The sequence below is a fragment of the Aplysia californica genome, unplaced genomic scaffold (assembly GCF_000002075.1).
Source record: "Aplysia californica isolate F4 #8 unplaced genomic scaffold, AplCal3.0 scaffold00051, whole genome shotgun sequence".
Lineage (NCBI taxonomy): Eukaryota > Metazoa > Mollusca > Gastropoda > Aplysiida > Aplysiidae > Aplysia > Aplysia californica.
In genome coordinates this window covers 761,556-774,912 of record NW_004797321.1, presented here as the reverse complement: position 1 = coordinate 774,912, position 13,357 = coordinate 761,556, and the positions used below count along the sequence as shown (strand labels likewise).

General features: G+C 41.7%; 1 protein-coding gene across 1 annotated transcript in view; it reads right to left on the bottom strand.

The window, feature by feature from the left end:
• Positions 1 to 13,357, bottom strand: part of LOC101855236 (cystine/glutamate transporter) — a gene marked incomplete in the record, with an annotated part of 40,135 nt that overhangs the window by 8,833 nt on the left and 17,945 nt on the right. The window contains 2 exon segments of the mRNA XM_013079406.2: positions 1,687 to 1,786; positions 3,511 to 3,636. Of these exon segments, the coding sequence (XP_012934860.1) occupies positions 1,687 to 1,786; positions 3,511 to 3,636 (226 nt within the window).

Genomic DNA, 13,357 nt, shown 5'->3' with positions numbered 1-13,357 from the left:
TAGATAGATAGATAGATAGCATTTATATAGCGCAATTCCCCACTCAACAGCAAGCTCTACGCGCTTCACAATCTATACAATTATCCCAGCAGACCTGAGAGCATTCTGAAACAACTTCAACATCCTGGGAAACGTACAGTGCGAGCAGCCTTTTATAGGCGCTAAACACTAACACACCGACAAGATCTTTCGCTGTCTATGGCCGGGTATCTATCTATCTGTCTATCTATCTATCTATCTATCTATCTATCTATCTATCTATCTATCTATCTATCTATCTGTCTGTCTGTCTGTCTGTCTGTTTGCCTGCCTGCCTGTCTGGCTGTCTGTCTATCTGTTAAAAGATGGTGTTGTAATTTCCCTTATAGGCCTTTTGAGACCAACTCACGCAGCTTAGTTTTGAAGTAGGGGGCTCTCGCTATATAGAATTACACCTCTCATTAAATAGGTCCGGGTTTCGAAACCTGACAGCGACGGAAAATGTTGAACTCGAAGAAAAATGTTCTACTTTCACCTCCTTCCGTGTACGAGCGTATGTATTCTATCCAAGTTCTGCCGTCTACTTTCTCCGCCACTTTCTGCCCCCCACCCAACCCCCTTTTGGCCTCTCATGTAGGCTCCCGACTCTTTCTGCAGACTTTCTACTGCTACTCCTTGGCTCTTTCTTACTGCTGTCTTTCAGCCACACCCCTGATCTAACACATAGCCTTCTCGGATAAGGGCAAAAAATAGGTCCCGTGTGCAAGTTGTGCGCGTTAAAGATAGGTGGTAAAATCTACAAAAGTAGGCTTCGACCGCCAGCAAGGCAAAATTCAAAATTAATTTCTACCAAACTGAAAATGTTTAATGTGTCCCGCGCGCTCATATGACCTTATGTAGTTGCGAGCGCTGTAAAGAGTTTTGAAGTCTTTGCAGTTTATTAATTAGTATGACTATGTGTATGTGCCTTTGCGAGTGTAGGTGAGTGCTAGTATGAGAGAATGAGTGAGTGTGCATGTGTGTGAGTGAGTGTTGTTTGAGCAATGACATGAACTATTATTATTGTCTCTTGTGACTATTCGTTTTTCTGCGTGTGATTATTAGCGATTGGATAATTAATTTTAACCCTTTAACGCTAAGGTCAAAACGAACAAGTTTGGAAAAGGATGAATGTTTTAGTTTCAGTTACGCCATATCGGTATGGTGTCTGGTCTCACCTGGGAGGCTTTTTGAGGCCGCTTGTCACGTGATTTACGTTCGACCTGCAGAGAAACGAAAGTAATGTCACATACATATTATTATGAGTGGGTGTGTTTGTGTACATGTATATAACAATATGTAAGTGTTTGTGGTGGTGGCGGCTTGGTTGGGGGTGGGGTTGGGGGGGAGCAGGTGTGAATGTGTGTGTGTGTGTGTGTGTGTGTGTGTGTTTGTGTGTGTGTTAGTGTGTATGTTTGTACGTGTGTGTATTTGTGGAGAGATGAGGATGGTGGTGGTGGCGGTCGTGGTGCTTCTGCTGCTGATACTAAAGATGGTAATGATAATGCTGAAGCTAATGATAATAATAACGATGAACCTTATTATGATGATGGGGACGATAATGATGATGAGACGGCGACGAAGGAGAACCAATCTTTAGAAGAAGAAGTAGAAGAGAATAAGAACATGATTTTTTCTAGTACTTCGAAGAATTTTGTGGGCACTTACCATCCTCCATATGCCCAAAGGCCGTTGTAGAGGGCGAAGCCGAACTGTGAAGCCGAGAACTTAGTACCCGTCATTCCTTCATTGATCACGTCCAGTTCTCCTGTCGACCAAGAATTCCGTGGGTGAATGGCAAGCGCTCTGGTGTGGTCTGTTCCTTCCTTCCTATCAAACACCTATCATCTTTATCTCTCCTCTTTCATTTTTACTTTTGTTGCTCTCTTGTAACACTTCAAATCTTCGGCACTTACATGATTTGTTGTGTTGCAAGTACAGTAAAACATTTAATAAAACTAAAAGGATATCCATGTGTTCTTTTTCTTTTGATATGTTTCCATATTTACATGAATGATATAACGTATTTGTAGTCTAGAAGCACGTTGTTCTGCTGACCAAAGATAGTAGGAGGTTTCGTTGAAACTGTCTCCACCTCCTGGCATAACATTTTAGACCTCTTCTCTGTTTTGTGACGTATACCCACCCATACCCATTGGTGCTCACTTAATTTTGTTTACTGACATTTACTTCTGTCTAGAAAGGACGTTTTAGAAGATCTGTATTTATCACTTGTGTTGTTTCTTATTCTTAATGAGAGGAAATAAATTATGTCTCTGTATGAATCTCTCTCGTCTGTATAGACATAAATGGAAACGTTTCAGAACCGAAATGCTTAAAAATAACTTTCGCTTTTCAGCACCATTGTTATTAGATTGACACAACTTGCAATATTCAGTTATTTGAAGCAGCTTCTTTTCCGTGGAAAACACGCATTTATCTCCCTTTATAACACCTTACCCCTTGTCTCCCTTTGCCCGCTAGACACCTCCCTCCCGCACTTGAACTCATCAAGCAATGATACAAGTAGCTAAGCTCATCTGAAATCACGCTATTGAGTAGAAAATGCTGGCTCGAATCCCCTATCGGGTGTTCTTATACTTAGGTTGTCTGAAAGGTTTTCAGTGTTCTCCAAACACACTCTCGGCAATGTCTTACTCGAAACAGATTTTTGATACGGAGGTTTTTGCTTGATTAACTACCCTTGGCCCCACGCATTCTATAAAACTTCCACTCGTCCACGGATGTGAACATGAAAATGAAGCAATTTTAGGCCGTTCGTCTCTCTCCATTGCCAACAGACCTAATTCTTTGTAGCCTTGTGACCAGTGGAAATTTTCCCAGTGCACACATATACTGCAACTGCAACCTTATGTTGTATAAAACGTTTCTTCTTTTCTTAAAAGTTTAATGGATAATATATCCTTGACGCTTGAAACCTTTTGAATTTACAATATATTCTGAAAATTCTAAAGTATACATATTATCTCAAATTAAACTCGTTACAACAGAGCAGAAAATAGGCTTAGGACTTGTAAGAGTTTAAACTATACCATGCCTGACTTCTTGCTGAAGGATGCGTTCAGACAGTAATATGTCAAATTAAACTCGTTACAACAGAGCAGAAAATAGGCTTAGGACTTGTAAGAGTTTAAACTATACCATGCCTGACTTCTTGCTGAAGGATGCGTTCAGACAGTAATATGTTAATTCTTTTTATTTATAAGTTGTACCGGCGACTGTGGTGTAATAGTTAAGCGCTACGCTGTGACACGCAGGAGACCCCAGTTCGATTCTTGAGAAGGGAGAAAACTTTTATCAAGTATCTCGGTCTTTCTGGTGGGATGTATCCCTCTCAGCACTGGCTGGCCTTGCCAGGCAGGGTCGGAGGTCTGCTTTCTAAATGACCTAAATTGTGTCGATTGGGGCATAAAAACACCTACTTAAAAACGCTGTCGTATTGTTTCATTCTATGTAAAATGACCGTCTTACCATCGATCATCCTCTTGATGCCCATAATGATGACGACAGCGAGAGCGCAGGTCTTGCCCACAGATGACAACATCTGGAGACGTTCGGACAGCTTCCTGGACATCAGGTTGACGAGAGCCATGGACACTGGGGGAAGGAGGGGAGGAGGGGAGGAAGGGAGGGGGGAGAGGAGGGGAGGCGGAGGGGAGGAGGTGGATTTGGGAGAAGTGAAAGAAAATTAAATTTGGGATAATAAAATTTGAAAGAATTTATTGAAATGGATATGTTAAAAAATTGATTGATATGAGTTTGAAAGGAATGACTGAGATGAATTTGGAAAAAAAATATGATTGAAATAATTATGAACAGAAATGATTGAGATGCATAATTTGAAAGAACTGATTGTGATTTTTTAATTAGAGAATATTATAATTGTTTTTGTTTTAGGTCTACTATTTCCAAGACATACGGTGACGATGTTCTCACACTCTCTCTCTGTCTATTTAAATCCAGTCTCTTTTGCTTTGGGGAGAGAGAGAGAGAGAGAGAGAGAGAGAGAGAGAGAGAGAGAGAGAGAGAGAGAGAGAAGGGGGAGGAGAGGGGGAATGGAGAAGAGAAGGAAAGAAGAGGAAGAGAAAAAAACAACCTGAATCTCTACGTTAACCCAAGTAAATGAATGACATTACGAATTCTGCCCTTTGGCAGAAGTAAAGAAAAATGAAGAAAAAGAAAACTAGAAAAGAACGTGCTTGGCTGATAAGCTCAAGCAAATATCAAACAAAAACACCTGAGCTTTTCGGTTCATGAGTGCACAGTGCAATTTAACCTACTATTGTTGTTGGCTAATCATACTACTCTAGTATACTGATATCAATGTGTGAATGTAAACCTATATTACACTGGGCAAAAAAAAACAACTTTTATTTTGGTGCTACATTGAGTTTGAGAGTTGATTTATAGTACGCCGAGGTAGCTAAATTCCAAAAATGACACCTCTATAATGCTCTATAATGTTACGTTTTTTCTCTTTTGCATGGCCACTGTTTTTGCAATATGCAAATTAAATTAGCTCAATCTTGTTCAGAGCAAAACATGTTTTTTATTTTAAATTTGAGGCATCGAAGCTTTGTGTTATCCACATCAATCATAAAAATCCTCCATTTCACAAAGGCAATAGGTCCATTAAAAGTAGTTCATTTACTGAAGTCGGAGGCAACATGGTCAAGACACCAATTTTTTTTTTTGCGGGATTGTCTGGAGTACGTTGTGTCTGGAAATTTCTTAGAATACAATGTAAAGCTTGCTATCGAGCGGGGATAAGCGCTATACAAAATGCTATTTCTTCTTCTTCTTCTTCTTCTTCTTCTTCTTCTTCTTCTTCTTCTTCTTCTTCATTCCTCAATAATTTTAATGTCTTGGTGAATATCCAGAGTCCTTGACCCTCTTGTATACCAAGATTCTGAAGTGTTTTGTTTTTGTGCACAGTAATACCGGAAGCCGTTGTTCTTTCAACCTCCGTGTCCCTGGGGCAAAAACTAGAATAGCTCTGGAATGTTTTTGATCCCACTAAGATAAATCTTTGCGATAACTCATGGTACAGGTGGAGTCGAGGGCTACTTGAAGATAAAATGGAATGAGTGAGAAGGCGAGATAAGGGTGGTTACGTTTCTGTGTGCACGGTGACATACCTACTTCTTTTACTTATCAGAACCACCCCGTCCCCTCATTTTTAAATCTTACAGCATCCCCCCCCCCACTTTCCTCAAAAAGTACGTTTAAACTATACCAGGGGCGAAGGCTGACTTGTTTGACAGGGTAATCAAAGTGAGATGGGACCAGATAGGGCCTGGATATATCACACTCAGACAAGTCACAAGAATCTTACTTACTGGAGGCGGCAACTAAACTCTGAGTTGAAGTGAATACAAATCCTGAATTCATGTTGTATGCATATTCAACCCGCTAAAATAATCGGGAAAGTATTTCATTAAATATTTATTCTATCTAACCTTAAATTTAACTTTAGATTTGAATACACGAACACCAAGGAAAGAAGCAGAGCTGTCAGTATACCAGACGGCCTAAACAATTTGGTAGAGCACGCCAATTATAATTTTTTATTTCACATTTGGCTGTTTTTGTCTAGCTTTTCGCGGTCAGGAGCCGGTGCCATAATCGAGGTCATGATCTGATTATAGGACGTTAAAAAGTCGAGGAAAAAAAAACAAGCACCCGCAGCAGTCAAGATTTATTAGGAGTTAGTTTCCCTCACATCTGTGAGGTAGACTCGACCAGTGTAACAATTAGCTTTACATAATCAGCGCGTGTGGCTGCTTATAACTGTGGCTCGAAAGGGGTGAACAGTGTATATTATGTGGCAATGAAACAGTTTTGACTGCTATGCACATGTTCCCTTCAACTCTATTGGTAGACCCTTCTAGCCTCACTTTAAGCTTACTTAATCAAAGCTTGGGACTGCTTATGGAGTGGGCCGATAGGGGCGAACAGGCTATTTATGTGGCAATGAAATGGTTTTGAAGGTTAGACATAGTCTATTGTTCATTGGTGATTATGAGCGTCTTTTTAAATTTAATTTATGAGGTTTACGTCTATGAGTGAATTTGATTGCGACAATGTTTCAAAATTAAGAAGGGAAGCAGTGATTATTTGATTATATAGACGCTTCGCCACTGAACTATACTATGAATAATCCGCAATATCTATCTATCTATCTATCTATCTATCTATCTATCTATCTATCTATCTATCTATCTATCTATCTATCTATCTATCTATCTATCTATCGTGGCGTCGGTGGCCTAGTGGTTAGGCTACCGGACTCGTAAACGTGAGGTTGCGGGGTCGGGGGTTCGAGCCGGGAACCCGACGTTGTGTCCTTAGGAAAGGCACTTTACACGAATTTTCCTCACTTCACCCAGGTGGGAATGGGTACCCGGCCATAGACAGCGAATGATCTTGTCAGTATGTTAGTGTTTCCCCCCCCCCCCCCCACCTCACGTTACGTTTCACTCTTTTATGAATGTACATCTAGATCTATGCCCCCATCACTCACACACACACACACACACACACACACACACACACACACACACACACACACACACACACACACACACACACACACACGCACACACACACACACACACACACACACAGACGCAAATCTCTGGTAAAACAAACGAAATAAAGTAATCAAAAAAGGGGCAACGCAAATTCCATTTAAAAATAGCGTCACGCTTTCGTTGACCAAGGGAGGTAAAAATACAGATTGTAGGGGGACAATTTATGTCTATGGTCTCTGAAGATGTCTAAAATTAATAGAGAACTGACAGGCACCAAGGGGAAACTTGCATACCTTCTCAGGCGTTGATAAGGAGAAGAACATTATCTGCCCACCTCCCCCACCCCTTTCCACCCCCGCGATGTGCACGCGTGCACATACTCACATACACATACTATACATAAACGCACGTACACTCGTATGAACACGTACACAGATAGACAGACAGGAGGTCTCTCTCTCTCTCTCTCTCACACACACACACACACACACACACACACACACACACACACACACACACACACATTTACATACACAAACACACACACACGGACACACACACACACTCTCTCTCTCTCTCTCTCTCTCTCTCTCTCTCTCTCTCTCTCTCTCTCTCTCTCTCTCTCTCTCTCTCTCTTTAACTCTCTTTCCCCCCATATTTTCCCTCTGCAATGACATTGTTAAAGTTCTCTTTTCTCTCTTCCAGATTAGAATAAGGAGAAATAATTCTTACCCAAAATCATAATTATGAAGAAGATAACCGCTATACTTTCTGCGACGTTTTAAAGATGTTCAGTTTTAAATTTTAGTAATCTAAATTCTATAAGTGCCTTTTATGAATGTAGGTCTCTACACTGATACACTATTTCCGATTTTTAAATAGAAATAGACGACTTAAATGTGACTAGAAGTTTTGTTGAGATAAACGTCAACAAAAGGCTATTCTGGCCAGAAATATGGTTGTTCTCTAGCACCAACACTGTCTTTATCAATTAATGTTCTAAAACTTGTTCGGAAGAGCTTGACCTTGTTATCGAAAAATGACAGGTTAAGGGGTATTTTGTTATGCAAATTTAAAGTGACATTATCTCGACGTTCTTATGTTATGCACACTCTTCGTGAAATGTATTTACTATGTTATGTCGGTCTTGACACACTGTTTGTTGTATTGTTACTGGTCCTATGTTGAGGAAGCGGGTTGTTGGAGTGTGCTGCTGGTTGATATTCTTTTTTTCTCCCTCTATTATTTTTTGTCTGTCTTCCTGTCTTGATGATGCGATGGCGGAGCGGTTAATGTGCTCCTCTCCAAAGCGGAAAGTCCGGGTTCGAGCCTCGGTTTGGACAGGAATTTTTTTCACCTCCTCCTGCCCAATCGGCAGTAATGGGCTCCTGAATTCGAGTTGGGGAAGTAAAGGCGGCGTGGAAAGGAAATGGCAACCGTACCACAATATGCAGAAGGCCCAGGAAGTTGTCTCACTAATAAGGCAATCCCCAATGTCCAGATCGGATGCGGGAACAACTTTCTTTTCTTTCTACCTGTCTTGCTTTTTACCTTGCACTAAGTGGTGGTTATGATGTCGATGTGCTTCTCTTTGCTCAAGCAAATTAGATTAAGCAAAAAAAAAAAGTGAGGCAGTGTGGGGTAACCAATCAGGCGATCGTCAAAATAATGAAATCGAAGAAACCGGCATGTGTTCGCTCGTTTTGGCAATTTCTTTTCGAATTTCTTCTCTAGCGTTCATTTTTAAATTACCTGATAAAGTCAGCAATCGTGTTTACATAGTTTAGGGAAATTTGGACACGTATTGTCGACTTAAACCACTTTCTGATTTCGGGACGAAATTGAAGGGCCTTCCAACAAACACTTTAGTACTGCTGGGAAGTTTTGCCTCAATTGGAAGTGGAGGAGCAGGAGGAGGAGGAGGAGGAGGAGGAGGAGGAGGAGGAGGAGGAGGAGGAGGAGGAGGAGGAGGAGGAGGAGGAAGAGGAGGAGAAGGAGGAGAAGGAGGAGGAGGAGGAGGAGGAGGAGCAGGAAGAGGAGGAGAAGGAGGAGGAGGAGGAGGAGGAGGAGGAAGAGGAGGAGAAGGAGGAGGAGGAGGATGAGGAGGAGGAGGAGGAGGAGGAGGAGGAGGAGGAGGAAGAGGAGGAAGAGACAGTAAGCCAGATGAACAAGTTCGCCAAACAAAACCCGATAACAGAAGAAAAACCACGTCACTGTTCTCGCCCTTGGCCCCAAAACTTGAGCAAATAAACAGACAAACAAAATACATAAAAAAAGAAAATACTCAAAGGGGCACTCAATATTTTCGTACGGCCGGCGCACACTAGAAAAAAAATTCTTGTATAGCTGCGAGTATGCAAACGAGGCGGTTTCCGCCTGTTCGTCTCTTTACACCACCAAGTGACGTCATACTGTGCTTTGAAGAGACAATAAAAGTAAATTTTTGTTTTTTGGCTTAACACCTTTAATGTCCGTTAAAGATATTTTTATGAATGAATTTTACTGAAAAACGTTGATTAAAAGGGAAAAAGTAATTTTGCAGTTTCCGAGCGCTCTCAAGATTTGGAAATCACCTAACTTTGGCGGCCATTTTCTTGTTAATTGTACCTCTGAAACGAGGCGACCCCACCTTTATTCGCAAATATCTCGACTTCTATTTAAGAAAGATGAGTATTTCTCTCACCGAAAGCAAGACAAATAAACAAGCCTTAAGATAACTCCACATGCCCCAAAATCGACGAGCGCCTGATTCTACCGCGTAGTGACACAAATGTATCTAACTCTGCGTATGCAGCACGGAAATGGTCCTTGAGTCGTGGTTTTGTATCGTTGGGTTTGACATATTTGTGTACAGTAAACTCTTCATAGAATCATTTGTTGCTTTTTATCTTTTAGGGTCTAAATTGACTGTAAGATATTCCTTGGATAGACTGCAGAAAATTGGCTTTCTATCTTTTCAAAAACTGTTCCTTTCAAGGCCACTGGCGATCATGGCTCTCCACTCAGCACTATAATATCCAGTCAGCCTCCGACCTGATGCCGTATTTTGACTATCTCCAGTTGCCTCAGATTGAGACTTTTAAAAATCTGTTGCTGTTGTACTACTTCAACCTCCTTCCCATAATTCTCTCCAGTTAAGACGAGATGTTCAAGACCCTTATTATGATATAACATGTTCCAAAAGTTGCTCCTTTGTCTTTAAAAAGAGGAAAGGAAAAAAATGACAACATTGAGGTCCTTTTTGCAGCGGATAAAAAAATCGCTTTGGTCTTCAAGGACAGAGATAGTGAAACACGCAGGGACCTTTCTGTTTTCAGGACCCTTGGATCCTCCACAGCGTGACCTTCCAGAAAGGCACCGTGACACTACTATCTGCATGAGAGTTGTTCAGTGCAGTCAACCTTTGTCCGATGAATAGTATCTGACATGTCGAATCGGGTCAGCAATCCAGTTGGCAAATGCAGAGCATTCAGTCAGTCAGATTCAACAAATTTATGATACCGTCACCCATTTATAGTTGTTGTTTTTTGGTTGGGTTTACTAATAAATAGTTGTTAGATGACATCCTGAGGAAAAGACTTCAATTGTTTCCCTGACACTTCTTTCTTTTCCATCGTGTCTCCCATTTTCTATGTACCAAATGTTTTTAAATGTGTTGAAGAAATGCTGGATCAAATGCTGTTTTAACTAAAACTTTCTTTGGGAAAGGCAGGTGTATTCCAATGCTTTGAATTGTATGCACATTTTCATTTCCCCCCTACTGAATACAGACTTTGTAAACATTACTGACACGATGCAGAAATGCTTGCTTCGCTTCTTTTTGTAAATCGGATTAAATGAAGTTGAACTGGCGTTCATTTTTAAATAACCCGATAAAGTCAGCCATGGTGTTTATACACTAAAGGGAAATTTAGACACGTATTGTAGGCCCATAGCACTTTCTGATCTTGCAATGAAATTGAAGGACCTTCAAACAGACATTCTGGTAGTGCTGGGGAGTGTTACCTCAGCCAGAGGAGGAGGAGGAGGAGGAGGAGGAGGAGGAGGAGGAGGAGGAGGAGGAGGAGGAGGAGGAGGAGGAGAAGGAGGAGCAGGAGGAGCAGGAGGAGGACGAAGAGGACGAGGAGGAGGAGGAGGCGACAGAACGTCAGATGAACAGGTTCGCCAAACAGAAATAGATAAAAAGAAGAATGTAATCACATCACTGTTATCGTCCTTGTCCCAAAACCTTGAGCAGATAAACAAACAAACAAAATACAAACAGAGAAAAGGAAAATACGCAAAGAAGTCCACGAGATTTTCATAAGGCTCGGCATACACAAGGAAAAAGTTCCTTTCCTACGGCTGCGAATATGCAAATGAGACGGTTTTCGCCTGTTTGCCTCTCTTCAACACCAAGTGACGTTATACTGTGCAGTTTTGTGACAAGTATAAATTTTCTTAGTGTATGCAAGGCCTTAAAGAACCTTATTATTATTTATCGGATTTCACGGACCTACATATTCGCTGGTCATACCTTCTCAGACACACATACTCGCTGATCACAGTACACCTCACTGAAACACATAGCTATACTCGTCGATCACACACTTCATAGACACACATGCTCACTGACACACATGCTCGCTCGTTACACACCTCACGGTCACATGACATACTCGTCGTTCACACACCTCATTGACACACATGTAGTGGAACCTGTATAAGAAGGCCATCCATGGTAGAGGAGAAAAGTGGCCACCTTATACAGTGTCATTATGATATTAAAATACACAAAGGTTAAATGGTATAAAAGTAACTACAGTCAAACCTGCCCTGACGGCCACCTCTATAAGACGGCCACCTGTACAAACGGACACTTTCCATTTCCCCCCTTGCGTTTTTTCTATATAATTTAACTGTGTAAAACGGGCACTTGTCCAACACGGCCGCGGCCACCATATTTTAACACACAACCCCTATCACACTAAGCAATAACACCTGTCTTAGACGGCCACCTTAGTGACTCCAGTAAGTTTTGTCATAAATTGTGCACTGACCCCTGGCGTTGTGGGCGAGCCGTCATAATCCAATCACCTGTCGTTGTTGTTAGGTAGTCCCTCCAACCGATCATGTTGCGTAGGCCCCTCCCACTGTTGACCAATAGGTACCAAGTTTCAGCTGCTGGTGGTGAGGTAAGCATGTGATCCCTCATAACCCATAAGCCCCGCCCAGAACTCATACACAAATCGTACGTGAGATGAGTGGTCACTGTTTACCCAGTCTGTAACAAAGTAACAATGGTTGTCAACATGAACTTGCGACAGAAGCGTCGCTCATTCTCTGAGTTGTGGAGACCCATGTGTTTGTTTTAACATGGCACTCGGTCTTCGGCGTCTGACACATTTCGTTTTATTGTCACCCTTGCTCAAAATCAGCAACAAAATAAAAATAACAAACAAAATACAAACCAACAACAACAAAAACAACAACAATGCGGCCACTTTCGATTGGGACTTCAGATGGGAATATTTTGTTTTCTTCATCTTGATCACTCCTGCCTAAGACGGCCACCTGTCTTATACGGCCACTTTCTTCTTGACAATGGATGACCGTCTTACACAGGTTTGACTGTATTTGTACAGGTGATTGTCTTATACAGGTGGTCGTTGGAGCAGGTTCGACTCCACACTCTCCGTTCCCACACCTCAGGCGAAACACAAGCGAAATTTCTATTCGTCGTTTGGCTGCAACGTTTGACGCCACTTGGTGTTGAAGAGAAGCGAACAGGCGAAAACTGCCTCATTTGCATACTTGCAGTCGCGCTATAAGTGAAAATTAATCTATAATGTAAAAGGGTCCTAAGCACGCCTGGAACATTTCAACTCGAGGCACGACTGCGAAGTTATGACTCCACTTATCGATGAAGATAGACGAACAGGTGAAAACTGCCTCATTTGCATACTTGCAGCCGTACAGCGCGTGGAAATTGTTCTTGTGTGCATGGGACCTAACGGACACACATACGCGACAGTCACTCACGTAACCCAGGTTAGGAATTGACCAAAAAAAAGTCAAAAGGTTGCAGCTGATTTGTTTACAATGTAAATTTCCCGGAGCCTCTGAAGTAGTGAAGATTTTTTGTTTGTTGTCATAAGTGTTATCAATGGAAGATTTATCAGCTGCTTAGAAAGCTGGTCGTTTTCCTTTCTTTTTATGCTCAATTTTGTTTGCGTTTGGGATTCCTTTATCTTCTTTTCATACCCCGGAGCTGAGGGTGGTTGGAGATTGTTCATATCAAGTTTTCTTCTTTACTCTCACTCTGCCGTTTCTATCTGTTTTTCTCTTTTCTGTGATTCAATGGCTGTTAAAGTGTCAATGTATTTCTATCTATTCAAACAAAATTGGAGAAAATACCCCCTGGGGCAGGGTTTTTAGAGCCACGTTATGTAAACTTGACAGCCAGCCCCTTCAGTCTAATCCGCTCGTACTTGGCACATTGATAAAGCACACTTAACTGTTGTACCCCGACCGACCGTTTTCTTTTCTCCGGTTTTTCTAAAAGTCGCTCTAGAAAACTCCAGACTTCAAGGCTGCTAACAATCCCATCTACCTCCACCTGCCGGTACGTTTGGCGGTTACGTGAGGTTATCTTTACTGACAAAGTCGGTGGTCGTTGCGTATTATTTTTATGTCGAGATTTTGTCTTTCCGGAAAAGGCAGCAGTTACCTTTTGGAAACGACAGCACGGCGTTTAAAATACTGTTTACTCCATTCTCTCTCTCTCTCTCTCTCTCTCTCTCTCT